The sequence below is a fragment of the Peromyscus leucopus genome, chromosome 1 (assembly GCF_004664715.2).
Source record: "Peromyscus leucopus breed LL Stock chromosome 1, UCI_PerLeu_2.1, whole genome shotgun sequence".
NCBI classification, from domain to species: Eukaryota; Metazoa; Chordata; class Mammalia; order Rodentia; family Cricetidae; genus Peromyscus; species Peromyscus leucopus.
In genome coordinates this window covers 62,719,866-62,747,416 of record NC_051063.1, presented here as the reverse complement: position 1 = coordinate 62,747,416, position 27,551 = coordinate 62,719,866, and the positions used below count along the sequence as shown (strand labels likewise).

Here is a 27,551-nt window from a genome sequence, read left to right as displayed (position 1 = left end):
GGACCAGTCCTTGATTACAGTATTCATCTATGGCTCTCAGTGAGGCAGGTACCTTCTTCATCCTCCTGGGTGACCCCCAGACCTGCTCGGTGTGCATCAGGAACATCAGCAGAACTCTCCCAGAGGAAGTGGTAACAGGCTCTCAGTAGATTTCCAAAGGCTACATCCTGTTACTAAAACCAAGACTCAAGTGTCCACCTCCTAGGAAAGTGGCTTCACAACACAGGCTTGCTGGCCATGACCTGGCTCTCTGGCTCTCCTGCTCCATGGCTTGGTTCACTGTGGCCTGACAAGGGTGACTTGGATGTGCCTTTAGTGGTAAAAGCAAGAACTTGAGTCCACTCTAGGTTCTGCCAGTTGACACAGTGTGAGTGGTGAGCCCTCTCCTCTACAGAATTAGACTACTCTCCCATGTTGGAGCTGGTTAACTCCAGCTCCTCCATGTCCCACAGCTGCACCAGTCTGGAAGTTAACACAATGTTGGATGATATAGTTATCACTCACTATTTCCTTGGGACATGTTCTCAGGGATATGGAAGTTTAGGTGGGTTCTGGGTACCAGCTAATTTAAATGGATGGGAAACACAATTTCCTGTCTCCTAGTGATCCTCCACTGGAGTGAGGCAGCAGGGTGGCCAGGGAAGGGCTCATGCCAAAAAGCCAAATAGAGAGCTACTAGAAGTCATGGGAACAGCAATCCAGGGGACAAGCCAGATAAGGGAAGGCCGATATAGGATGGGGGCCAGTGCACTGAAGCAAGAGTATAAGAACAGAAGTGGGACTACAGTGCAATGCCCTGCAGGTATGAAACCTGTAGTGGGCGGCGTGCTGGAGTCTGGAAATAGCTGGAGGTTCTCCCCATCTTGCCCAGATGCCCCAGTTCCCATATGACCGGATCCAAGTAAAAGGATCCAAAGAGTATTAGTGAAGGTAAGCAGGAGTAAAAGTGGGGCAGATGTGTAGGCATGCAGTTGTATGGGTAAGTATGCAGGTAGGCACACAGGCAAGCAGGTAGATATTTGTGCAGGTGTAGGTAGGCAGCTACAGTGTTGTGCAGCTGTGCAGCTGTGCAAGCAGACAGATAGATGGGTGCACATAAAGGACAGGAGGGAAAGCGCACAGGTCGACAGACAGGCAGATAGACAAGTAGGTAGGCAGGTGCACATACAGACAGGTGTGAAGGTTCACAGGGAGGCATGTGTACAGGTGGGCAGGTACAGTTTTCCAGGTGTACAGGTACACAGATGTGCAGCTGTACAGGCAGATGGGGGTATGCAGGTGTGCAGATAGACATAAAGGCAAGTTCACAGGCGGCCAAATAGATAGTTATACATATGGATAGATACGCAGCTATATATTCAGGCAGGTATACAAGTTGTCAGGTGAGCAGGTGTACAGGTGTATGGGTGCACAAATATGTGGGTGTACTAGTGAATGGGAAAGGTAGTGTTGAACAGTTCCCATTTGGGACACTCTAATAGCAGCCACAGTACCAGATCAAGATTCCCATGGTGTGGGGTTTGGACTACAGCTAACTCCATATCCGCCCCCACATTCACCTACCTCCTGGGCAGACATGGCTGTCCTCCCTGAGTGGTACCTTGTCCCCTCCATTCTAGGTTGACTCTACCAAGTACTATGAAGCCTGTGTGCATGATGTGTGTGCCTGCGACTCAGGGGGTGACTGTGAGTGTTTCTGCACTGCTGTGGCTGCCTATGCCCAGGCCTGCCGTGATATGGGTGTGTGCTTGTCCTGGAGAACACCAGACATCTGCCGTGAGTAGAGCTCTGTCCATGGTACTGAAGGGTGGGACTGTGAATGAGGTGGGTGGCAGCCTCTGTACTTCCCTCCTGGCTTGGATTCTGGTTCTCTCTCTCTCTCTCTCTCTCTCTCTCTCTCTCTCTCTCTCTCTCTCCTCTCTCTCTCTCTCTCTCCTGTGTGTGTACATATGTACACACATCTATATATATATATATACATGTGTTTTTTGGACACCTGTTATGAGGTAGTTGAGGCTGGGGACTCAGATGTGAGTGTGTGTGTGTGTGTGTGTGTGTGTGTGTGTGCATGTATACACACATCTATATATACATGTGGGTTTTTGACACCTGTTATGAGGCAGTTGAGGATGGGGACTGCAGGATCTGGGTTAGGGAATGAACCCAAGGAGACCATCTGCCTAGCCCAAGGCTGATATGTCTGGGTGTAATCCAGCATGAGGCCTAGTAGGCACCTGCTTAGCTCTGTCCTCTGTGTTCAGCTCTTTTCTGTGACTACTACAACCCTCATGGGGAATGTGAGTGGCATTACCAGCCCTGTGGAGCCCCCTGTCTGAAGACCTGTCGAAACCCTGCTGGACACTGCCTTGTTGAACTGCCAGGCCTGGAAGGTGAGGGTGGAATGTGCTGGTAGTGGCCTTCGGGCCCATAACCCATGCATGGTACCACTAGGGCAGACACAATGTCCTAGGGGTTCTCTGCCACTGATTGGGAGCTGGGCAGCTGGATACATGCTCGAGAGGATAGAAAGTCAATGATGCCCTTGTGTGCTCTAGGCTGCTACCCACAATGCCCACCCAGCCATCCCTTCTTCAATGAGGACCAGATGAAGTGTGTGGACCAGTGTGGATGCTATGATGATGATGGAAACTACTACAACATTGGCACAGAGGTCCCTACAGCTGAGAACTGCCAGAGTTGGTGAGAGAGGAGCTAGGGATGGAAGAGGATAGAGACCCAGAGTGGTTGGGAAAGGGCAGGGGAGGGCTAAAGCATGTGTCAGCTAGGGGGTGCTCATAGGTCCTCAGAGCCCTCTCTTCCCTCCAGTCTCTGCACCCCTGGTGGCCTCAGCTGTGTTCACAACATTACAGGTAAGCAAAGGCTGTGGGTTTGGGGTTGGAGGAAGGATGGATGCTGAGTAAGCTGAGCCGATACATATAACCCCCAGCCTGCACATGCACCTATGAGGGCCGTACCTACCACTTCAATGATGTTGTCTACAACACCACGGACGGCCTTGGTGCATGCTTAGTGGCCATCTGCAAAGACAATGGGACTATAATACGCACAGCTGAAGAGTGCCCTGAAGTCTTGTCTACCACACCATTCACATTCACCAGTACCTTGGCACCCAGTGCCACAACAGGTAAGACCATACCAGGTTCTCTGGAAGCCCCTGAGCTCTAAGCTATTATGTTAACCCAGGGAGAGGCTTGGCCACATCTAGGACAAAGGAAGATGACAAGTTGTCGATGCAGGGAACTCCAGCTACAGAGGTGTCTTGAGTCCTGAGCCATTGTCCACTTGCCCAGACCCTGCCTGGGGTCCATGGCCCTTACCCCTCTATGATTCCCCAGGAAGCCTTAGCACAACTGGCAGAGCTGCCATCAGGGACCCCAGAAATTCTCAGGTTCCATTTGTCCTTGGTGTGCACCACCTCAGTTAGTGAGCTCTCTCAAGACTATTAGCTAGGTCCTGGAACAGGTCAGGAATGTTGTGTGAATGTGAAGACTCATCTGTTCCCTCACCCTGAGACAAGAGGAGCTGAGCAGGGCCTTTATCTCTTTCACACAGGCTCAGCTTCCACTGTGTCCACTGTGTCCCCTGTGTCCACTGTGTGTGTCCGGGAGGTCTGCCACTGGTCCATTTGGTATGATCAGAGCTATCCACAGCCTGGCATGGCAGGTGGGGATTTTGAAACATTTGAGGACCTGAGGCGCAAAGGGTATCAGGTGTGTCAAACCCCTGCTGCCATTGAGTGCCGTGCAAAGAATTTCCCCAGCACGGACTTACAGGACCTGGGTCAGAAGGTGGACTGTGACCCTTCATGGGGGCTGAAATGCCTCAACAGTGAGCAGAACCCCCCACTCTGCTACAACTATGAGCTGAGGGTTCTGTGTTGTGAATATGTACCCTGTAGTTCCCCCATGACCTCAGGCGGAAGTACCACTCACTCCCAGCCTGAGACCGGTACTCAGACAACATTCACAGTATCTAAGCCCACACCCTCCAGGACCACAAAAAGGAAAGAGATATCCCTGGATACAACTCACAACTCAAGGAAAACAGTGGCAGTCACCTCAAAAGGAAGAACAGCTTCACAATCCACTGTGTTGAGACACTCAGTCAGCAGCCTCCCCATGACCAGCCCTACATGGACTACAATAGTGAAAGAGACCACCTTGCACACAACGCTTAGTTCCCAGCCAACATCAGTATTCACCTCACAGACAGGGTCCATTTCAACAGCCAGTGTGGTCACACAGTCAGTCAGCAGCCCCGGGACCTCCACCACCTGCCAACCCCGATGCGAGTGGACAAAGTGGTTCGATACAGACTACCCCAAGTCTGACAAAGAGGGAGGGGACATTGAGACATACGACAGGATCAGAGCCACCGGGGCAGATATCTGTGAACACCCTCAGGACATCCAGTGTGTAGCCCAGAACTACCCTGATATCAGCCTGGACCTGTTGAATCAGGAAGTGAAGTGTGATGTCAACTTCGGTCTGGAGTGTCACAACAGGGACCAGCAACACGAATTCGGGATGTGCTTCAACTACATGATCCGTGTGCTGTGCTGCAGTGATAGCCACTGCCAGGGACCTGCCACCACTGCAGGGTCTCCCCCTACACCAGGCACTGCCACCTCTGCCACTCAGACCCTGTCCTCCAAGCCTTATCCCATTACTAGTCCAGTTGAGACCTGGTCTCCCTCAGGCTCCACCACCAGCATCCATGTCTCAGAGACGCCCACCCCCAGGATTCTGGATAAAAGTGTGTCACCCCCAGCCAGCACTCCTCTGACAGTCACCTCAAAGACAACTCAGCCTCCCAAGAGCCCAGAATCCTCTGGCCTTGTCAGCAGCCCCGGGACCTCCACCACCTGCCAACCCCGATGCGAGTGGACAAAGTGGTTCGATACAGACTACCCCACTTCTGACAGAGAGGGGGGAGACATTGAGACATATGACAGGATCAGAGCCACCGGGGCAGATATCTGTGAACAGCCTCAGGACATCCAGTGTGTGGCCCAAAACTACCCCGATATCAGCCTGGACCTGTTGGATCAGAAAGTGAAGTGTGATGTCAACTTCGGTCTGGAGTGTCACAACAGGGACCAGCAACAGGAATTTGGGATGTGCTTCAACTATATGATCCGTGTGCTGTGCTGCAGTGATAGCCACTGCCAGGGACCTGCCACCACTGCAGGGTCTCCCCCTACACCAGGAACTGCCACCTCTGCTACTTCCAGGTCACTCACACATACTTCCTGGCCTGTGTCCAACATGCCCACCAGCACCAGCACCACAGAGTCTATTTCTTCCTCCAGAAAAACCACTGGCCTCACCATGGCTTCTTCCACAGCCACACCCAGGGAGACCCAAACCTCATCACGGCTAACCACTGGTCCCTCCTCAGCCCTTACAACCAGGAGGACCTCTTCTACAGGCTGTACGTTTCAATGCACCTGGACAGATTGGCTGGACAGTGACAAACCCCAACCTGGTCTCTTTGGGGGAGACATTGAGACCTACTATCATATTAGAAACAAGACAGGTATCCAGATATGCGAGAAACCTATGGACATTGAATGTGAAGCCATCCTCTTCCCCAACATGTCCTTCCAGCAGCTGGGCCAGGAGGTGGTTTGTAATGTGGACTTTGGACTCATCTGCAGGAACAGCAAACAGGCCAACAACCAAACCTGTTTCAACTACCATATCCGTGTGCTCTGCTGTGAGGAAGACATTAGCTGTTTCAGCACAACTGGATCACTCTCTACCACCTCCAGCCAAGTCAGCAAGTCATACTCCTCTACCTCCCTGACCTCACCTGGACCATCCTATTCTCCTGGAAGCACCACCATGAGCTCAGCCACAGCTGCCTCCACCACCAAAGCTACCACCTCCTTAAAGACTGAAAAAAGCATGATGACCAACATTATCCACACAGGATCTGCACCTTCCACACACCCAGTCAGCAGCCCCGTCACCTCCACCACCTGCCAGCCCCGATGCCAGTGGACAAAGTGGTTCGATACAGACTACCCCACTTCTGACAGAGAAGGAGGGGACATTGAGACATATGACAGGATCAGAGCCACTGGGGCAGATATCTGTGAACACCCTCAGGACATCCAGTGTGTGGCCCAGAACTACCCTGATATCAGCCTGGACCTGTTGGATCAGAAAGTGAAGTGTGATGTCAACTTCGGTCTGGAGTGTCACAACAGGGACCAGCAACAGGAATTTGGGATGTGCTTCAACTACATGATCCGTGTGCTGTGCTGCAGTGATAGCCACTGCCAGGAATCTGCCACCACTGCAGGGTCTCCCCCTACACCAGGCACTGCCACCTCTGCCACTCAGACCCTGTCCTCCAAGCCTTATCCCATTACTAGTCCAGTTGAGACCTGGTCTCCCTCAGGCTCCACCACCAGCATCCATGTCTCAGAGACGCCCACCCCCAGGATTCTGGATAAAAGTGTGTCACCCCCAGCCAGCACTCCTCTGACAGTCACCTCAAAGACAACTCAGCCTCCCAAGAGCCCAGAATCCTCTGCCATTGTCAGCAGCCCCGGGACCTCCACCACCTGCCAACCCCGATGCGAGTGGACAAAGTGGTTCGATACAGACTACCCCACGTCTGACAGAGAGGGGGGAGACATTGAGACATATGACAGGATCAGAGCCACCGGGGCAGATATCTGTGAACAGCCTCAGGACATCCAGTGTGCGGCCCAGAACTACCCCGATATCAGCCTGGATCTGTTGGATCAGAAAGTGAAGTGTGATGTCAACTTCGGTCTGGTGTGTCACAACAGGGACCAGCAACACGAATTCGGGATGTGCTTCAACTACATGATCCGTGTGCTGTGCTGCAGTGATAGCCACTGCCAGGGACCTGCCACCACTGCAGGGTCTCCCCCTACACCAGGAACTGCCACCACTGCCACTCAGACCCTGTCCTCCATTCCTCAGCCCAACACTACTCTGACTGTGACCAGGACTCACTCAGCTCCCATCACAGTCCCTCTTGTTACATCCTCTGGCAGTAGTTCCCCACATGTTTCTAATGTTAAGGAAACCAGCACCCCAGGAAAGATCTCTATCCATACAACAGTCAACATCCTGCCTACAACATTACAGTCTTCGACTCCTGCCTTGACAACAAAACAAACTTCCTCAACTGAAATCTGGACAACAATACTTACTGGTACAGCTAGTACTGTCTCCTCAAACCCCCCACCCACGAGCCTGGGGTTGACCACAGGCATAAAAGAACTGTCTACCAGTCCACCAAGGACACAGACACTACCAGTCACTGCGACTAATGCCACCACCAGCCAGGGCACAACCCACTGCCAGCCCAAGTGTAAGTGGACTGAATGGTTTGATGTGGACTCACCAACCTCAGGAGAAGTAAGAGGGGACATGGAGACCTATGAAAACATCAGAGCTTCCGGTAAGAAGATATGCCAGACACCAGAGAAGATTGAGTGTCAGGCAGAGAACTACCCTGCAGTGAGCATTGATAAGATTGGCCAAGTAGTAAGCTGCAGCCTGGAGACAGGACTGGTCTGTAGAAATGAGGACCAGACAGATGATTTCAAAATGTGCTTCAACTATAATATACGTGTGCTTTGCTGTGATGATTATAGCGACTGCCCTACCACAACTGCTGTACCACCTACATCCACCATGAACAGCCCTAAAGTCAGCAGTGAGGTCTCCACCATGGCCACCAGTTCATCAGCAACACAAGGACACTCCACCAAAGCTACCACCTCCTTGAAGACTGAACAAAGCATAATGACGAACACTATCCACACAGAATCTGCACCTTCCACACAGTCAGTCAGCAGCCCCGGGACCTCCACCACCTGCCAACCCCGATGCCAGTGGACAAAGTGGTTCGATACAGACTACCCCACTTCTGACAGAGAAGGAGGGGACATTGAGACATATGACAGGATCAGAGCCACTGGGGCAGATATCTGTGAACAGCCTCAGGACATCCAGTGTGTGGCCCAGAACTACCCCGATATCAGCCTGGACCTGTTGGATCAGAAAGTGAAGTGTGATGTCAACTTCGGTCTGGAGTGTCACAACAGGGACCAGCAACAGGAATTTGGGATGTGCTTCAACTACATGATCCGTGTGCTGTGCTGCAGTGATAGCCACTGCCAGGGACCTGCCACCACTGCAGGGTCTCCCCCTACACCAGGAACTGCCACCACTGCCACTCAGACCCTGTCCTCCAAGCCTTATCCCATTACTAGTCCAGTTGAGACCTGGTCTCCCTCAGGCTCCACCACCAGCATCCATGTCTCAGAGACGCCCACCCCAGGATTCTGGATAAAAGTGTGTCACCCCCAGCCAGCACTCCTCTGACAGTCACCTCAAAGACAACTCAGCCTCCCAAGAGCCCAGAATCCTCTGCCATTGTCAGCAGCCCCGGGACCTCCACCACCTGCCAACCCCGATGCGAGTGGACAAAGTGGTTCGATACAGACTACCCCACTTCTGACAGAGAGGGGGGAGACATTGAGACATATGACAGGATCAGAGCCACCGGGGCAGATATCTGTGAACAGCCTCAGGACATCCAGTGTGCGGCCCAGAACTACCCCGATATCAGCCTGGACCTGTTGGATCAGAAAGTGAAGTGTGATGTCAACTTCGGTCTGGAGTGTCACAACAGGGACCAGCAACACGAATTTGGGATGTGCTTCAACTACATGATCCGTGTGCTGTGCTGCAGTGATAGCCACTGCCCTGGGACCCCTTCCAGCACCACAAAGTCAACTCTGCCCTGGTCTACTCACACTTCCCTGGCCCCTTTCCCAATCACATCAAGCACTGAGTCCACTTTTCAGACCAAGCATCCCTTCAGCTCCCCGGTACCAAGTACTCAAGCATCCACATGGACCACATATCCTGCCTCAGGCTGTGTACCTCAGTGCACGTGGACAGAATGGTTTGATGCAGACTTCCCTAACCCTGGCCCCAGAGGTGGGGACTTTGAGGTCTATGCAGTGTTACGTGAAGTTGGCTTTGTCTTCTGTGAGCAGCCTAAGGACATCCAGTGCCGCTCTGAAAATGAGCCAGAAAGGCCCCTGGAAACTCTAGAGCAGGTGGTCCAGTGTGATGTGCGATTTGGGCTGATATGCAAGAATATCAACCAAGCGGGACCTTTGCAATACTGTGACAACTACCATGTGCGCTTCCTCTGCTGTGACAATGTCAGCCACTGTACCACCTCACCTATGGCCACCCTCTCCACTGCTCCTTCTTCCTCTCCCCTGCTGTCCACTCACGCTTCCCCAGCCTCGAATACTATGACTTCTTCACCTGTGGTCACTAGCTCTACTCACACCTCTCCAGTTTTGAGCACCGGGACTTCACCTGTAGCCACGGGCCCCACTGCGGCCCCCTCCACTACTTCCGAGACCACTCATCCCCCTGAAGTTTCCCCCAGCAGCCAGGTGACCTTCAGCCTGTCTACTGCTTCTCCCTTGGGCCCTAGTACCCTCAGGCCTACTGTCCTTTCCAGCCGACCATTTTCCCCGTCACCCTGTTTCTGCCAGGCATTTGGACAGCTGTTCTTACCCGGTGAGTAGAAAAGTCCATGTTCTCCCTACCCCATGACCCTTGTCCACCTGGGTTTGTCAGCCTTGGGAGCTATGGGCCATTTCATGTATGCAAAGTTCAGCCTATGCCCTCTCTGGGTATTCCTTCTCTCTCAGGCAGGCTGCCCTCCCACCCTATGCCTTCCCCTGACACCATCCTGCCTCTTCAGCTGGGGTATGGCAGCTGATGGGGTTTGTTTGTTTTCCTTCTACAGGAGAGGTCATTTACAATAAGACTGATGGAGCTGGCTGCCAATTGTATGCCACCTGCAACCAGTACTGTGATGTTGACCGCTTCCAGGGTGCCTGCCCCTCCTCTCCACCTCCAGGGCCCTCTACCTCTGCATCTTCGCCTCCCCCACTTTCTGGCTGTGACAATGCCACTCCTCCCCGGCAGGTGAGCCTCTCATCTCCCTCCACCTCCCTGTGATGTGGTATGGATTTGGGTTCTCAAGGACAACTGCGTCTGGATAGAGTCACGGCTAGTGCTCAGCACTACCTCGACCCTGTAGCCTATCTCGGTGACCTGTCTTCCAGTGGCTCCTATTGAGAGAGGCACAGGGGAGCTCGGGTCTTGATCCGCAGAAGCTGGCTGCCTTCTGGGATTCATAGCTGTAGGGACCTGGGGCTACATGAAGGGCAGGGCTTGGATCTCCACATGACCTCAAGGTGAACACTCTGCACATCTTCTGCCTCAGGTGAATGAGTCCTGGACCCTGGAGAACTGCACAGTGGCCAGGTGCCAGGGAAATAACCAAATCATCCTCCTAGAGCCGGAGCCCGTGGACAATGTCACCTGTGCCAACAAGCACTCGCCCATCCAAGTGTGGGACCAGGAGCCTTGCCATTTCCACTATGAGTGTGAATGTGAGCAGAGGGCAGGCGCGGAAGAGCTCAGCAAGATGGGACGGGATTGAGGCATTTTATCTCACGTCTGTCAATCTCAGACAGCACATGAAAATGTTGTGCTAGCCTGCAGGCATTGTGTGCACAGGGAGGCTGGGAACATGGATGTGGCAAAGGCCGGGGCTGAGTGACCAGGGAGAGGTAGAGTGCTAAAAGCCACAGTGGGAGTCCTTTCTTGCAGTCCTGATGACAGCTTCCATTACTGTGTGTTAAATGACTCAAACTTGGGACTTAGAACAGCAAACTCAGGGTCTCCCATTCCCAAGCTAGAGTCAGATCAAGGCAGGCAATGAATCCCTATGGAGGATCCTTCTCGACTTCCCAGTTAAAGGCTACAGGAGTCCTTGGCTTGTGGCTTCATCACTCGATTCTGCCTCCATCTTACGGCCTTCTGTTCCATGTCCATCTCTCCTGACATTTATAGGTACACTGTCATTAGGCTCAAGGGACCCAGGTAATTTGAGATGGTCCCATTTTAAGACCAATGTCACATTCATAGTTCCCAAGGTAGATATGGTTTGGGAGACACCTAATTTATAGACAAAGCAACTGTGTTCCCCTGAAGGAACAGTTCCAGAGGTGGTGCTGGATCACAGGGCTGGGAAGTGGACCTCCAACTGTAGTCTCCCGCAGGCTTCTGCAGTGGATGGGGGCGCTCACACTACCTGACATTCGACGGCACCTCCTATACTTTCCTGGACAACTGTACCTCAGTGCTCATGAGAGAGATTCTCCCTCGCCATGGCAACCTGAGCATCCTTGCTCACAGCTACTACTGTGGGGCTACCACCAATGTCACCTTCTGTCCCCGAGCCCTCAGTGTGTACTACAACTCCATGGAGATTGTCCTCACCACCACCACCGCCAGTGGGAAGGAGGAGGGCCTGGTGAGTCTCGTGATAGGTAGGGCCCCAAGGCCACACTGCAAACATGAGGTCAAGGTATGGGGTGACAGAGGCAAGGATGAAAAGTCCTCGGGACCAAGAGCACTCTCCCCTCTGCAGAAATGACCTATAGGAGCTGTCCTAGGTGAAGAATGAATGCCTAGCTCTAGATTGAGTAATAAACAGCAATGTCCCTGGTGTTTGGCAAAGCAGCATCTACTGCCGCCTATCTGGTCCCTTGATTACTGTTTCCCTCTTGACACCCTAGATCATATGGGACCAAATGTGGATAAGCTCAGGTTTCAGTAAGAATGGTGTGACAGTGTCCTTGAGCGGCATCACCACGATGAGTGTCAACATTTCCACCATTGGCACCAGCATCACCTTTGATGGGCACATCTTCCAGATATGGTTACCCTACAGACACTTCAGCAACAATACCGAGGGCCAGTGTGGTGAGTAGGCATGGCCTGGCTCACTCTGCACCCATAAATGAGGGGAAGGAATGGGTCTATGGAAAACAGCAAGAAGCTGATTGTAATCCCTACCCTATTCACCAGGTACCTGCACAAACAGCCAGGCAGATGACTGCCGCCGGCCGGATGGCACCACAGCTTCCAACTGCCAGGACATGGCCAAAGACTGGCTGGTGCCGGGGAACAGCAGCAATGGCTGCTTAGCTCAGCCTAGCCCTTCCCCAAGCACCACTCCCCAGCCCTCAGTGTCCAGCCCACCCACCTCTACCCCATGCCCCACTGTACCCCTCTGTGAGCTGATGCTGAGCCAGTGAGTCGGCCTTTGGGGTGGTGGGCCAGGGCATTAGTCTCTTTGGCTAGCCTCCCTGCTGGGCCCTGAGCTCCCAGCCCTGACCATTCACTGTCATAGGGTCTTCGCCGAGTGCCACACGCTCATCCCTCCAGACACCTTCTTCAGTTCCTGTGTCAATGACTACTGCAATACCAATGTTACTGACATGCCCTGTCAAAGCCTGGAGGCCTATGCCACACTCTGCCGGGCCCGGGGTGTGTGCACCAACTGGCGTAATGCCACTGGAGGGCTTTGTGGTAAGTTGGAGCATTTGATTTAGTCAGGGCCCCAGTTTCCTTGGTTCTTCCGAACCTGCCTGGTGACACTCTCTGCACCCACAGACCTTCCCTGTCCACCCACTAAGGAATACAGGCCTTGTGGACCTCTGTACCCAGCATCCTGCAGCTCTAGGTGAGTGCCGTCTAAGTGATAGGGAGTGAGGAAGTAGCAGCTGACCTCCCGTGTCTGAAGGGTCTGAGTTCTGGGCCCCCCCCCCAAAATTGGCTCTTGGAGGCGCCACTTCATTTCTGATCCTACACTCTGCTGCTCCTCCTCCCACTAGAACCCTGAACATTTCAACTGAGATGCTGGCAGAGGGCTGCTTCTGCCCTGAGAATCAGCTCCTCTTCAACTCACGCATGGACATCTGTGTGCTGGAGTGTCGTAAGCGCCCTTCACCTACCCCAGGACAAGCCCTACCCTACCCTTCTCCCCCATAGGGTGCTCACCTCCCGGGCCAGGATCCAACACATCAGCAGACTCTCTTTTGCCTGACTAGTATGTGAGAGGATCCTGGTGAGGTCATTAGTCCTGCAGATGTCTAAAGGCCTCCTGTGAGCCCGCCCCCCTTCTGTCTCAACTCTGCTGCTTGGAGCTGGTCAGAGAAGTTGCTAGGCTCTCAACATCCAACCTCACCACTGCCTCAGGGACCTGACACTCTCATAATTCTCTAAGGCCTTCTGTTGCACTCTGCGAGAAGATAGAGCTTTTGGTTTGGTGGCCAGGACTAAGAGCACAGTTCTCTCAGCCCATGACCCCCTTCTGCCTGGCCTCGAACCCCAGCATCTCCAGTAACAAGTTTACTTATTTCTTTCCAGCCTGCGTGGGACCTGATGGGCTACCCAAGTTTGTGAGTGGTGCTGTTCCCCTGACCCCCCCAACTGGACCTAAAGAGAGGCAGGAAGTAGGGAGGGTGGCTGGGTCTGCATAGCCCAGGAGGCTCCTGGCTTCCTTCCCGCTCTCACTCTGGACAGCAGAGGGCTAACCTGCTGAGGGCAAACAATGACTTGGAGTTGGGTTCAGGCAGACAGGCCAGGAACTTTAGTGCTTCTGAGCCTTCAGAGATCCCGATTTGGCCTGTTTCAGCCGGGAGAACACTGGATCAGCAACTGCCAGTCCTGCGTGTGCGACCCCAGCTCTGTGTCAGTGCAGTGTGAGCCGGTGCAGTGTGGGAGCCAGGAGCACCCACAGTGCACAGAAGCCGGCCTCGTGACCATGACCAGGTCCAAACCTGACAACCCATGCTGCCCCGAGACAGTCTGTGGTGAGCACCTCCTGGGGGACATAGGAGAGTCATACTCTAAGCTTAGCTACCCTGGGCCACTCAGGTGGGGGATGGTCTCAAGATGCTTCAGCTTTTGACCTAAAAATAAGGTTGGTGACCTCTGGTCTGACCTAACAGAGCAGAGAATTGGTAAGGACCAAGGAGATGAAAGAGTGAGGGGACTTGAAGCCCAGAAAAGCTATGAAGCACACAAGGTCCCAAGGGAAAATGACACTAGAGACCAGTATTTCCAGAAAGGGAGAAGATGGGGGCCGGGGGTGGGGTAAAATGGGCAGCATCCTGATGGTCACATCTCTACAGTCTGCAATACAACCACCTGCCCCAAGAGTCAGTCCAAGTGTGAGCCAGGGCACGAGCTGATCCACACCTATGAGGAGGGCAGATGCTGCCCCAGCTCCAGCTGTCGTGAGTGGGAATGGAACTGAAGCTCAGGGGAGGGCGCATGGAGATCGGCTGCACTGGGGTTGGGGATGAGGAGGGGCAAGGGTTTCTCCTCCACTGCCCAGATGCATATGCAACCCCTTTCCTTGCAGGACCTATGATGTGCATATACAATGACACCCTCTATGGGGTAAGGGATCAGCCCAGGCAGGTTGGAAAGCAGGGGGAGGCCGAGGGTGGGTGGGAAGCCCATGTCCCTCAGTTCCTGATTCTTGTCTCAGCATCCTTGCCAGAAAGGCAGATCTGAAGAGGGGGTCTGGGCCCTTAAGACATAAGTCATAAGGCCATTTGTGTGTGTGTGTGTGTGTGTGTGTGTGTGTGTGTGTGTGTGTGTAGGAATTGTGGAAAGAGGGGCTACCATATTCGCTATATCTGAGTGGCCAGCTTCTGGGTCTCCCGGCTTACTCTTATCCCCACCCACTAGATACCTGTGTTCAACTAGGGGAACAATGACACCTTGGGGAAAAAGAACTGGACCCATGGGCCATGCTTGGACTCAGCTAAGAGTCCTGACCTGATATATGCTCACCCCCCCCCCCCACCTTCTCTCTGTATCACTCTTCTTACCTGCTCTAGGTTGGGGCAAACTTCTCAGGGAACGATCCCTGCCAAACATGCACCTGCTTCTCTGTGGGCCATCAAGAACCCAAAGTAGAGTGTAGAGAGATCCTTTGTACCACCTCCTGCCCCCAGGTGAGCCTGTGGCCCAACAGACATTCTGACCCATGGCAGCCCATCATTGAGAGTGCGCCAATTCACCATAATTTTGAAGTCTTTTTTTTTTTTCCTTATGGGGAAAAGTAGGGGATGATGAGGACTGGAGGACAGGCCCTGCAGGTTGGTGAACTGACTAGAAACAGGTCTAGTATGGTACCAGTAGACCAGCAGTTCTCAACCTGTGGGTCATGACCCCACTGGAGTCAAATGACCCTTTCACAGGGGTCACATATCAGATATCCTGCATATCAGATATTTACATTACAATTCATAACAGTAGCAAAATTTCAGTTATGAAGTAGCAACAAAATTTTATGATTGAGAGTCACCACAACATGAGGAACTGTATTAAAGGGTCACAGCATTAGAAATTCTGGGAATGCTGAAAACTCCTACAGTAGACAGAGAGGCTAAGAAACAGGGTGAGCTAAGTTGCAAGGCCTGGGAAGAGGCTACAACACAGAGCAAAGACATGCCCTCTCAGGAGTTACTGCTAAGGAGGCCCGGGGCCCCTAGTCAGAAGGGTGGCAGAGATGAATGAGAGACCTGACTACCTCTCCTGTTCCCACAGGGCTTCAAGTACACGCTGAAGCCAAAGCAGTGCTGTGGGGAGTGTGTACAGAATGCCTGCTTCACGCCAGATGGCCAGGCAATGCAGGTAATAGGAGAGGGAGTAAGAGATCTTCCCCTGAGCAGGTCTCAACCACAGTGGGTCCCTGTCTGGACCTCTATTGTGTGCCTTGCTTTTCAGCCCAATGAAACCTGGGTGAACAGTCATGAGGACAACTGCACTGTGTACCACTGTACGGATGAGAATGGAATCCATATACTGACTCCAATGCCCCCGGACTGCCCTGATGTGTCCAACTGTACGGTATGTGCCTGAGAGGTCCTGCCTTTGGGTGGTCCACCCTTGTCATGCCCCTGGAAAGTTCTGACCCAAGAAGTCTGTGTCTCTGTGGCTTGTACCCCATGCCCTGGCTCTGTCCCAGTCCTATTCTGTTCTATTCTTGGCCCTGCAGGGAACCCTAAGGAAATCAGGTTGCTGTTATTCCTGTGAACAAAATGGTAAGTTGAAGATATCTCTCATCTAGTCCTCCTGCTCCATTCAGTTCCCAGCAAAAGCAATCCAAGTTTCTCCCACTGGGTAGCAGATTGCACCAAAGCCCCAGGATAATAGAAGGGGCTGGTCACCCATGAAATGTGTGTCCGTTACTTCTCTCATCTCTGGGACAAAATCCCCGACAAAATCCAATGAAGGAAGGATTTATTTGGCTCATGGTTTCAGTGTGCAGGCCCACCATGGCAGGCAGACATGGCAGCAACAGAAGCAGATGGCCATAGATGTCTGCAGCCAAGAAGCAGAGAGGGATGAAGGCTGGTGCTCAGCTCACTTTCTCCTTTTCACTCAGTCTGAGTACCCAGCCCATGGGTGGTCCTGACCACTAGATTCAGGATGGGTCTTCCTCATAAGTTAATTTAATTTACAAAATCACCCAGAGCTCCATCTCCTCAGTGATTCTAGATCCTGTCAAGTTGACAGTCAACCTTAACCATCACGGGGGGGCGGGGTCAGTCTTACCAGGTCCAGGCTCTCTGAGTTAGAGTCTAGGGCCTCTGCATTGACCTGTCTTCTTTGCAGACTCAAGTACATGTCAAGTGCACATAAACACAACCATCCTGCGGTATAAGGGCTGTGAAACAGATGTGGCAGTCAACATCCCCTTCTGCAAGGGCTCCTGCTCTGCAATGTCCAAGTGAGTGGATATCTTGCCTCCACAAGAGTATAGCAGAACCAGTGGCTACCTTGTCACCTTGGATCTTTTTTTTTTTTTTTAAGATTTATTTATTATGTACACAGTGTTCTACCTGCATGTATCCCTGCAGGCCAGAAGAGGGCACCAGATCTCAGGATAGATGGTTGTGAGCCACCATGTAGTTGCTGGGAATTGAACTCAGGACCTTTGGAAGAGCAGCCAGTGCTCTTAACCTCTGAGCCATCTCTCTAGCTCGTCACCTTGGGTCTTACAGAGACTGTCTCCTTTTGGGGGTCAAGAGGCCATAGACACCCATCTGCATAAAACATATGGCCCATCTTCCAGCCGAGCCAGAGGCAAACCTGGCTTGGCTGCACAGAATATAATTTTGGCTGGGGACTTGTGTCCAGGAATCTGAATGTGTCTAGGGGGACAGGCAGCTTAGGATCTGTGGTCCCCAGATTATCCCAGGCTGTGGTCAGCTGTGAACAGGAGTGGCCAGGAAAGTTGAGCAATTGTGGGTCCTAGGTTAGCTTCAGGGCTTAAGGTGGCTGCCCAGAGGAAGAGTCTCAACAGAATTAGTAGGATGGAAAGGGTGGACAATCGCAGGAGGCTATGCAAGATGGAGCAGGCTTTAAAGGGAGTCCAGGAGGGGCAAGGCTGTGTGTTCAAGAAAGTAGCCATGGTGGACAGTCAGACAGCCTTCAAGAGCCTACAGAGGACCATGAATATATGCTGTACTGCTAAGAGGATCACAGAGTTGAAATGTTGATCCTCCCATGCCCACAGGTACTCCATGGAGGCTCAGGCCATGGAGCATCGGTGCACCTGCTGTCAGGAGAGCAAGGTCCATGATGTAGCTGTGACCATGCAGTGTCCCAACGGTACAGTCATCCAGCACACCTATAGCCACATTGATGAGTGCAGCTGTGCCCTGGCCTGCAGCTTCCTGCCCATGACCTCCATGAACACTCCCTAGAGCCCAGTGCTGGAAGGCAATTGCATCCCCCAACCCCTCATGTCCCGCCACCTGGAGCAGAACCTGTATGACTGACCATGAAAACCTTAGGCAGGCATGCTCCATGTGGCCCACAAGAACCCTCTGTGGCTCCCACTGCCCTGCTCCACCCTCTGCCTGCCACTTGGTGAAACCAGTATCATGGAGGGTAATTAAGGGACAATTAACATCCCCTTGAAGAGGGTGCCAGGCAAGGATTTGGTCCTTGAAGGACCCTCTTGGCTGTCTTGGCCTCATCCTCTGTGATGACATATAAATGTCTTGGAGCAAAACAGAGAGCCTGTGACTATAAGGCTCCCCACAGCAAGCCTGTATGCCCTTCAACACATAAAGAAGTCCTCTGCCAGTCATCTCAAGTGCACAAAGGCAGATGGGATTGTTCAAGCAAGACAAGCTACCAGGGAGCTGTCAGGCAAGGTGGCTGCCTGCTGGAGGGGCCCTGGGATCTGGGGTTGGAGAGGGGCCTGTGCTCACCCAGCCCTAAGCTGCAATAAACCCTGGCACTTTGTGTCTCCTCCTGGTGTCTGCTTTGCCTATTCTGCGTGGATCCCTGTTTATGGTTTGAAGTGGCCAGGGATGAAGGTAGAGCCATCAACAGGAACATGAGAGATGGGAGACTGGCTGAGAGGAATGGGGGAGAGGTACTTGGCCACTGGCTGGACACTGAGAGCATGGGCAGGGGCAAGGCCAGTCAGGGAACCAGATGCCAGCCTAGCTGCCACATAACCCAGGGGCAGTGTCAGGGCATCCTAGACAGAGGAGCCTGTGGCCTGGCTGTAATGGACAGAAAAGAAGGGTGCTTTGCACTGCTCAGCCCCCAGGAGGCTATGGATGCAGTGGTGCTGGGACCCCAGGTCTTGTTCTGCCTCCTCAGGTGTACTATATTCAAGATACCTGTCAATTATTGGTCTATCATATAAGTGGCTATCCTTGGCTCCTTTCCCTCCCTCTGTCCAAAATGGAGAACATTCCATAAACATGGCAGGGAGTCACAGGGGCCAGGGGTGTGGAATGTGGGGTTCTATGGCTTGGGTTCCAGAAGTAGGAGTGTCAGGAAGGCAGCATGTCAAGAGGGATCCTATATGTGATGTGGGACAGAGAATGTCCTAGCTTGACTGTGCAGGAAGGGTACAAGATGGCCTCCAAATGTACAGAATGTGGTCAGTCAATGGTGGGACCATGACCTAGGAAGATGAAGACAGACACAGTGGCTAGCTATGGCCCCCAAAGCCCCTGGAGAAGTAAGCCGAGGGGGCCTGCTATGGGCTGTGGGATACCCTGCTCCCCAGAAGTGAATACAAACAGACCCAGTGTGGCCGAGCTCCTGTGCCTGGCATTGGGGTCAAGGACCAGGCTCCTCCCAGATCTGCCCAGTGAAGCTGCCTTTCATCTGCACTTGCTGAGGTCTGTCTGGCAGGCAGCCCACTGGGGAAACACGGTCCAGAGACCAAAGAGGCAGCGGGTGTGCTGTGGGACCGCAGAAGGCTACTGGGGCCAACTTCTCTAAGCTTCTCATGATGTGGCTTCTAGGTCAGAAAGTTCCATGTCCCTGTCCTCATGAAGTCACAGCAAAATGTTTCTTCAATCTCTGTCATTCCAAGCACCATCGTTGGAGTCAAGGACATCACTTGACAGAGACACTCTCAAATGTTGAGGTCTTCCATGTCTGGGGACACTCCCGACTAAGGCCATACAGATAGTGTATGCTGTTGCTGTTCCACTGTACCTGTCAGGAAACAGGCACAAGGAGACGAGGAGCCTTGCTTTAGTAGGAACAAGGCCTGCTCCAGCCAGGGTGGTAGACTCAAGAGTCCACTCTGAAAATACAAGGCCTGACCAGACCCAGGGAAAATCACAGTAAGACACAAGGAACAAACCAACAGCTCTAGGTCCACTTTAAATATATTCCAAGAGGGATTTCTGCCTCCTAGATGGGAGAGTGGGCAACTCTTGCTCACAGACACTGACAAAAAGAAACTGCAACCAATAAGTGGATTGAGTTGGAAGCAGACATCCCTCTGAAAGAAGAGGCATTAGCAATACCCCAACAATGGCAGGGCAGCCCAGGGGTCCACATCAGGAGGCCCAATACCCTTCCTTGTAGGGAATGTACACTTAGCTCCTAAGTCACCAGGCCTCTGGGTCCCTGAGTGAGGCAGACAGAGTTCAGTAAACAAAAAGGGATCAAGCACCGGTCACTCCGATTTGCAGGTAAGGTAGGGTGGTTTTAAAGAAATGACTTAAGATTATTGGTGATAGACCGGAAGTTCTCCCAAAGGAAAGAACTGAAAGGGAGCTGGGTGTGGTGGTACATACCTGTAACGCCAGCACTCTAGAGGTTAAGGCATGAGGAGGCCAACCTGGGCTATACAGTGAGATCCTGAGAGAGAGAGAGAGAGAGAGAGAGAGAGAGAGAGAGAGAGAGAGAGAGAGAGAGAGAGAGAGAGAGAGAGAGCAGAATGTTCTTGCTGGGGCTACAGTCACCAGGAAGGAAGGGTGCTACTCAGCCTGGGGAAAACTGTATCCCACATGCTTCCTTTCTGTTTCCACATAGCTACCCTGCAGCTTTCAAACCGATCTTGGCTGCAGGGTCCTGTTCCCATAGATAGCACAGTGGAGGTCTGCCGTCCACAAAGATGCTGGTGAGTTGTCTTCAGAATTAAATGAGGGGCTGGAGAGAAGGCTCAGTTGTTAAGAGCACTTGCTGTAACTCCAGAGGACTCAGGTTCCATTCCTAGTGACTGCATGGCAGCTCACAACCATTTGTAACCCATTCCTGGGGACCTGACACCCTCTTTTGGCCTCCATGGGCATGAGGTATGCACACGGTACACAGACATACATACAAGCAAAACACCCATACACATAAAATAATAAAAAATTTAAAAACATAAACGAGGGGCTGGGACATAGCTCAACAGGTAAAGCCACTTGTCACACAAGCCTGGCTACCTGAGTTCAATCCCTGGAACCTGCATGAAGGTGGCAGGAGAGAACTGACTCTAAAAGTTGTCCTCTGACCTCCACGTGCACATGATGGCACGCACATGCCCACACTTATACACCATACGCTCACACACAATATTAACCAATGAAAGTTAAAACTAACTAAATGGGAGACTGGGGAGATGGCTCAGTTGGTAGAGGCCTTGCCACATAAGCAGGAGGATTTGAGTTGAGTCCCAGAACCCACACAGCAGCAGGATTTGGTAGTGTGTGCTTTAGTATCAGGACTGGGGAGGTGGAGACAGGCAGGCTGCTGGGACTCACTGGCCAGCCAGCCCGGTCTACGTGGTGTGAGGTCCAGGCCACTGAGAGACCCTGTCTCAAAAAGGCAGTGCCCAGCTTCCTGACAGTCCTCCTCTTGGGGGTGCTTGGCATGCTCTTCTTATGGCCTTTGAACTTGTTCACTTGTCCCTGTGGGGCCACTCAGGGCTTCTCCTTCCACAAGCGTCTCCTTCCTGCCTGGCTCTACATGGTGGTGTGAGTGAGAACGGCCCCCATAGGCTCATAGGTTTGAATGCTTGGTCCCCAGCTGGTGAACCATTTGAGAAGGATTAGGAGGTGTGGTCTTGTTGGAGAAAGTGTGTCATGGGGGCTGGGCTTTGAGGTTTCAACAGTCCATGCCAGGTCCTGTGTTTCTTCTCTGCCTGCTGCCTATGGGTCAGGATGGAAAACTCTCAGCTATGGCTCCATTGTAGCAGTCGGCCTATCTGCTTCCTGTCTTGATAATAACGGACCGACTCTGAAACTATAAGCAAGCCTCCAATTAAATGCTCTTTTATTTTATAAGAGCACCTTGGTCACGGTGTCCCTTCACAGCAATAGAACAGTGACAAAGACACTTCTCTCTCCTTCCCTGCCCCTGGTGGAGCAGACCTTACCCAGCCATGCTTGTGAGCTCACAAGAGTAGTGTGTGTCTCCTCGTCATCCACATTCCCCAATACTGTTTGTGGGAGGAAGGAACAGTGTCCACTTGTTCCCATTGCAGGGCCTTGGGCAGGCCCCCAGGTACACAAGGCAGAGTTGCTGAGAGCCCTTTCCTAGAGTACTTACCTTCCAGCTTAGCATGTTAGGCCTTTGAGACCCCCCCCCCCCCGAGTGCTTAGGAGAGATCATATTTGTGGTAAGTTCAGGCAAAGGATCAACATGACTCCTTTTATTTTTATTTTTGGTGTGTGCATGTATGTGCAGATGTGTGTGTGCACATGTGTGTGTGTGTGTGTGTGTGTGTGTGTGTGCCTGCATGTATACACGTGTGTGTGCTCATACACATGCCTGTGGAGATTAGTGGTCAACCTTAGATGTTGTCCCTCAGGTGCTGCCCACCTTGATTTTTGAGACAGGGTCTCTCAGTGGCCTGGACCTCACACCACGTAGACCGGGCTGGCTGGCCAGTGAGTCCCAGCAGCCTGCCTGTCTCCACCTCCCCAGTCCTGATACTAAAGCACACACTACCAAATCCTGCTGCTGTGCGGGTTCTGGGACTCAACTCAAATCCTCCTGCTCATGTGACAAGCTCTCTACCAACTGAGCCATCTCTCCAGTCTCCCATTTAGTTAGTTTTAACTTTCATTTGTTAATATTGTGTGTGAGCGTATGGTGTATATGTAAGTGTGGGCATGTGCGTGCCATCATGTGCACGTGGAGGTCGGGGGACAACTCTCTTCTCTCTGCCAGCCACTGAGATGAAGAGACAAGGAACTTGGGCCATGGGGGATGTGGCATTGTCTGAATAGGTTCAGGACAAATGAACAGAAACGGGGACCCAGCACCCGACCCTAACACAGGCCCTTGCTCTGCCTATGCCCACAGGATGTTCCCAGGAAGAACTGTCCTAGCTCCCTCCTGTGCTCTGGCACTCTCTGTTCATTCTCCTACCAACCCATTGCTGATGTCCTTGATCCACTGTCTCCACAATATCTGGCAGATGGTGCCCTGCCTCCTGGAATCTTCTTCTCAGTTCCTCCACTGCCCAGCTGTCTGGGTTGCCACCTTGCTGAGCCTACTCTGTACCTTAGAGGCCAGGTGGACTCTCCTTTTTCTCTGGCATTTCAACTGTCATGGAGCCTGAGGCACACAGTGACATGGTGAATCATTTATGCATCCTATGATTCAATGTGACTTCATGCTCTCTGATGTCCCTTTGGATGCGACTGCTCCTGCCCAAGACTTGTTAGTCCTATGATACTGTTGTGGTTTACATGTGAAATATTCTCTACAGACTCAAAATGTTCTCTATAGACTCAAATCTTGATCCCTAGCAGTTAGCACTCTTCGGAAGGCTGTGCAATCTTTAAGGAGTAGATCTTCAAAGTAAGACACTGGCTATGGGTCTTGAGGTTTTCCAGCCAGACCTGCTGTCTGCTTGTGACTAGATTCATGTGGCTGGCTTCTTCATCCTCACTTATGCCTCTTCTCCATGATGGCCTTAAGTTACTTCTTGTCAAGCATTTGGTCACAGCAATGAGACAATTAACAACTATGTCTTTTTCTATTCTCTCTCCTGGTGCTTATCCCGCCTTGGTGCTTGGAATGAACTTGTCATTATGTCCTTTAGGGGAAAGCCAAAATGGTGAACACTGGTGAGAAATGGATACCACCTCTAGGTTCAGCTCATGGGTTGTGAAAACTTATAAAGGATCTACAGAAAAGCCAGATAGAGAGACTTTGGGATTAGGTCAGAGAGCAGATGTAGATACTGCTAAAAGCACCCTGTGTTTTCATCTACCCCAAGGGTCAACACTTAGGAGAGAAGATGGACTTAAAAATCCCCCAAGACAGCAAGATGAAAGCATGATAAAGTCTAGACAGGAAGTTAACAGTGATTCTCAGAGCATATGTGAAGCCTAATAAACAGAAGAGCGAGTGCTGTCGAGGAGGGCTTGCCTCCTAACATGTTGATTGTACCAATTCCAGCACAAGGTCACCATGCTTTCCCTAAAGCCTGACTTATCTACCATGAAGTGTGTACATGAGTCCTAACAGTAATAGCCTACCCAGAAGAAGTGAAAAGGAAGGGACTGTAAGAAAGAAGATTAAAGTGGCGAAGGTCCTGTAGACGGAACGTGGACAGGGGAGAGATGAAGCCCCTGTATGTGCAGAGATTTAGAGTACAGTAACATGGAGGCTAAGGCAAAGGATATTTGTAGCTAACGGGATAATGGCCAAGAAATGACACCTGGATTTTGTTTACATATTCTGTCTTCCTGTTGTCATTTTTGCTGTGGGTGATGAATGGACAGACACATGCATGCTAGACAAGCACTCTGCTGATGAACCACACATACTCTAGGGAACAGCCATTGGATTGGAAACTGGAGATTTGAATTAGAATGGCCCCCATAGGCTCATATATTTGAATGTTTGGTTCCTGATTGTTTACAAAGGATAGGAGGTGCTGCCTTGTTGTAGGAGATATGCTACTGAGAGTGGGCTTTGAGATTTCAAAAGCCCATGCCAGGCCCAGTCTTTCTTTCTCTCTGCCTCCTGCCTGCTAATCAGGATGTAAGCTCTCAGCTACTGCTATAGCACCAAGCCTGCCTGCCTGCCTACTACCATATCTCCACCATAATGATCATAGACTTACCTTCTGAAACTGCTCCCAATTAAATGCTTTCTTTTAAAGCTGCCGTGGTCATACTGTCTTTTCACAGCAATAGAGCAGTAACTAAGACAACTCAGACAGAGGCAGAAAAAGTTAAAAACTATATGTGCATTAGGAGAAAACATGGATAAAATTCCTTAAAACCTGAAAAGAGAAAATGCTTTCCTAACTAAATAAAAATGTGAAAACAACACAGGGAAAGATTAGCAAACTTGGCAACATACAAAAAAGAAAGAAAGAAAGAAAGAAAGAAAGAAAGAAAGAAAGAAAGAAAGAAAGAAAGAAAGAAAGAAGGAAAGAAAGAAGGAAAGAAAGAAAACCTTTCACAAAATAAAATCAACAACAGTATAAAAAGACAAGAGATGGGGCAGGCAAAACACCTGCAGCCCCTGCCAGAGTTAATGCCTGCAACACGAAGCTATGGTTTGGTTTTTGTGGTGCTGAAGACTGAACCTAGGGCTTTGTGCATGCTAGGCAAGCACTCTATTCCTGAGCTACACCACCAGCCCAATGCCTGCAACACAGAAAAAGAAGCTGAGAACAGAGAAGAGACCACAGCCTCAAAGGAGACATGACCTGAGACTGGAAGAGACCTCACACAGGAAAGCAATGTTCCTCAAATGCACAGAACCTGCTCAGTCTTGCTCCAGGTCAGAGAAATTCACATAACAGCTGAGCTGCTTGAGCCTAACAGGGAGCCACAGACCCTAGAGAGGTATGCACATCCTAGGTCTACCTTGAACTTTTTATTTCATCATCCAGGGATCTATCCTTAAGACGGACATGTCACAGCCACACTGGGAACAGCAGAAAAGTCCCCAGGAAGAGACAAGACACTACAGCAGTGTGAGCTGCAACTGAAAGGAGGAGGCCTGTATGGAAGCTGGGGTCTTCTGGGCACCTAAGCAAAATATTCAGGAAAGGGAAAAGAGGTGAAAATCTGTGTAGCTTGCTGATACTCAGCACACACTGTATCAAGGAAGGACGGACAAAATAGTGCTGAGATGGTACCTATAGGAGGGTATACCCTGGGGGAGTGGCGAGGAGAATTCAATCTCTGTGGACCCACCCTTACACTTTGACTTTGAATCAAATAGTAGTTTACATGATTGATACAGAACAAAACCCAAACTAAAACCAAGGAATATTTGAAAACCAACATCAACAAATGTACCTATGTCACCAAATGCACAGCGTATAAAGTGACTTCAAATGGCTTACATGAAGTGACTGGAAGCCATGTGCCCCAAGAGAGCTAACTGCGAGGCAGCCTGCTAAGGACCTTGACAGAGATCCACGTGTCCCTGCACTTTTCTGGCTCACACCTGGGAGGAACTTCCTTAGGGGACTTTGCACCCACATGCTGAACTGGAAATGTCTAGAACTCCTCCCCTAAGTGGTCCTCATGCCAAGGACTGGCTGGGATGGTCTCTTGCCATGATCTGCAAATGGATCAACTATGTCCCTGCTGACCTGGCTGAGCAGAGCCTTGCAGCTTGGTTGGGTGTTGCTGACCACCCCTCCCCCCACTCCCCGCAGTCCCTGTCTCTTACTAACTTCTACTGGGAGAGCATCCTTAATAGCCTGGCATGGTGGCACACACCTTTAATCCCAGCACTTGGGAGGCAGAGGCAGATGGATCTCTGTGAGTTCAAGGCCAGACTGGTCTTCAGAGCAAGTTCCAAGACAGCCAGAGCTGCTACACAGAGAAACCCTGCCTTGAAAACCCAAAACAAAAGACTCACCGGCTTGAGTACCTTCTCTGGCGTGCTTCTGGGGATTGTCCTAGAGAATAGGTAGTGGCACTGGAATTCTGGGAAGAACCTGGATTCCTCCCAGTCCAGATAGCAACAAGGGCCTCAGGTGTTCCACCTGCAGGTTCTTGAGATGGTCACCTGTGCTGAGTCGGGACAAGATGGAATATGAGGAGGTGCTGCTGGCATATTTCCCTGGCCCATGGACACAGGTGGTATCTTGGCAATAAAACCCACAAGCCTCCCTATGGGGTTAAATATGCTACTATTTGTATTCAGGACAAGATGGTTCCAAGTACAGGCCAGTGTCTAGGATCATGAGGTCAGACTCTAGGACAAAGTATACATGCCTCAATGGGCCTCATTGAAATTCCTGGGCAGTTGACTGATGGGGTACAGCAGGGGGGGACACAGGAGTTTGCTGACACAGCAAATGAACTCAGCACTGATCTGGTGTGCTGCGAACAGTGTCCCAGGAGAAATCCCAGAACTGCTTCATGGATGGTGAGGGGAGAGACCAAAGAACAGGGGAGAGAGCTTTTCTTCATCAGGTCTTGGAGGATGCTTTGCTCAAGAAAGCAGTGAAGAACACAAGGGGGTGAGCTGCCCTATATGGGATGGTCTTTGAAGAGGTATTGCTAAGATCAGGTTCTTCAAACAACAGGGGAGAGCAGGACTCTGAGCTAGCAAAGAAATGGCCAACCTCTGCCAGAGGCCCTGAATAAGCTCTAGGTCCAAAGGCATTTCAGGAGTGTGTCAAGCAGGATCTGTGGCAACTGGTCCCGGACCATAGAATTTTCAAGGTCAAGTTGACAAGGACATGTACTCAGAACCAAGCATCAACTGGACAGCAGAGGTTGAGGCCACCCTTCTTAGTGGGAAGCTCTGAGTCTTATTCATTTGCAAGCCTCAGGCTGTCATGGAAGCATAGCTGAGGGAGAGGCAGGACTCCCTTGAGAAATATCCTTAGATACCACAAGGCATTGGGTTTCCAGCCTCCCCAGAGCTGTGTATGTGTGTATGCATGGGGTGAGAATACCAGCTCAAGAGTGTCTGTGCAGACAGGCCATTGCTGACACTGGGATCATGTGGCACACCACTGTGCCCATGCCTGGCAGGACTTTATAGTCAGATGCTAGGTCTGCTTCTGTTTACCCCATAACAGAACCCTGATCATTTCCCATGACTTTGGATGCTCAGCAGCTGGTGTGTACCCATGGCCATTTGGCCTGTTCAATAGGAACTACTGCAGCTGACAGGCCACGCAGAACCCAAAACAGGTAAATCAAGTCCACACTGGGTCTAAAGTAAACAAGAGCCTAGGGTCCAGAGTCAAGATGCTGGAGTCCCTATATAGACCATAACTGAGAGCCTATAGTTGAAATGCTGGAGCCTGGCAATGTATGTGTCTTGCCATTTCAGTAGCTGCTCTGAAAATTTAACATGCTATCTCACACACTC

The 27,551-nt window shown here is 51.4% G+C and overlaps 1 protein-coding gene across 1 annotated transcript in view; it reads left to right on the top strand.

Moving 5' to 3' along the window:
- Positions 1-18,243, top strand: part of Muc5b (mucin 5B, oligomeric mucus/gel-forming) — a 33,393-nt gene extending 15,150 nt beyond the window's left edge. Inside the window, 25 exon segments of the mRNA XM_037209059.1 lie at positions 1,620-1,776; positions 2,262-2,390; positions 2,556-2,700; positions 2,827-2,870; positions 2,948-3,145; positions 3,574-8,346; positions 8,349-9,617; positions 9,850-10,031; positions 10,333-10,501; positions 11,174-11,427; positions 11,693-11,879; positions 11,985-12,210; positions 12,310-12,488; positions 12,573-12,642; positions 12,794-12,894; positions 13,329-13,360; positions 13,597-13,774; positions 14,096-14,200; positions 14,329-14,366; positions 14,813-14,929; positions 15,525-15,611; positions 15,705-15,827; positions 15,976-16,021; positions 16,596-16,710; positions 17,500-18,243. Of these exon segments, the coding sequence (XP_037064954.1) occupies positions 1,620-1,776; positions 2,262-2,390; positions 2,556-2,700; positions 2,827-2,870; positions 2,948-3,145; positions 3,574-8,346; positions 8,349-9,617; positions 9,850-10,031; positions 10,333-10,501; positions 11,174-11,427; positions 11,693-11,879; positions 11,985-12,210; positions 12,310-12,488; positions 12,573-12,642; positions 12,794-12,894; positions 13,329-13,360; positions 13,597-13,774; positions 14,096-14,200; positions 14,329-14,366; positions 14,813-14,929; positions 15,525-15,611; positions 15,705-15,827; positions 15,976-16,021; positions 16,596-16,710; positions 17,500-17,689 (9,114 nt within the window). The 3' untranslated portion in view covers positions 17,690-18,243.
- The last annotated feature ends 9,308 nt before the right edge of the window (positions 18,244-27,551 follow it).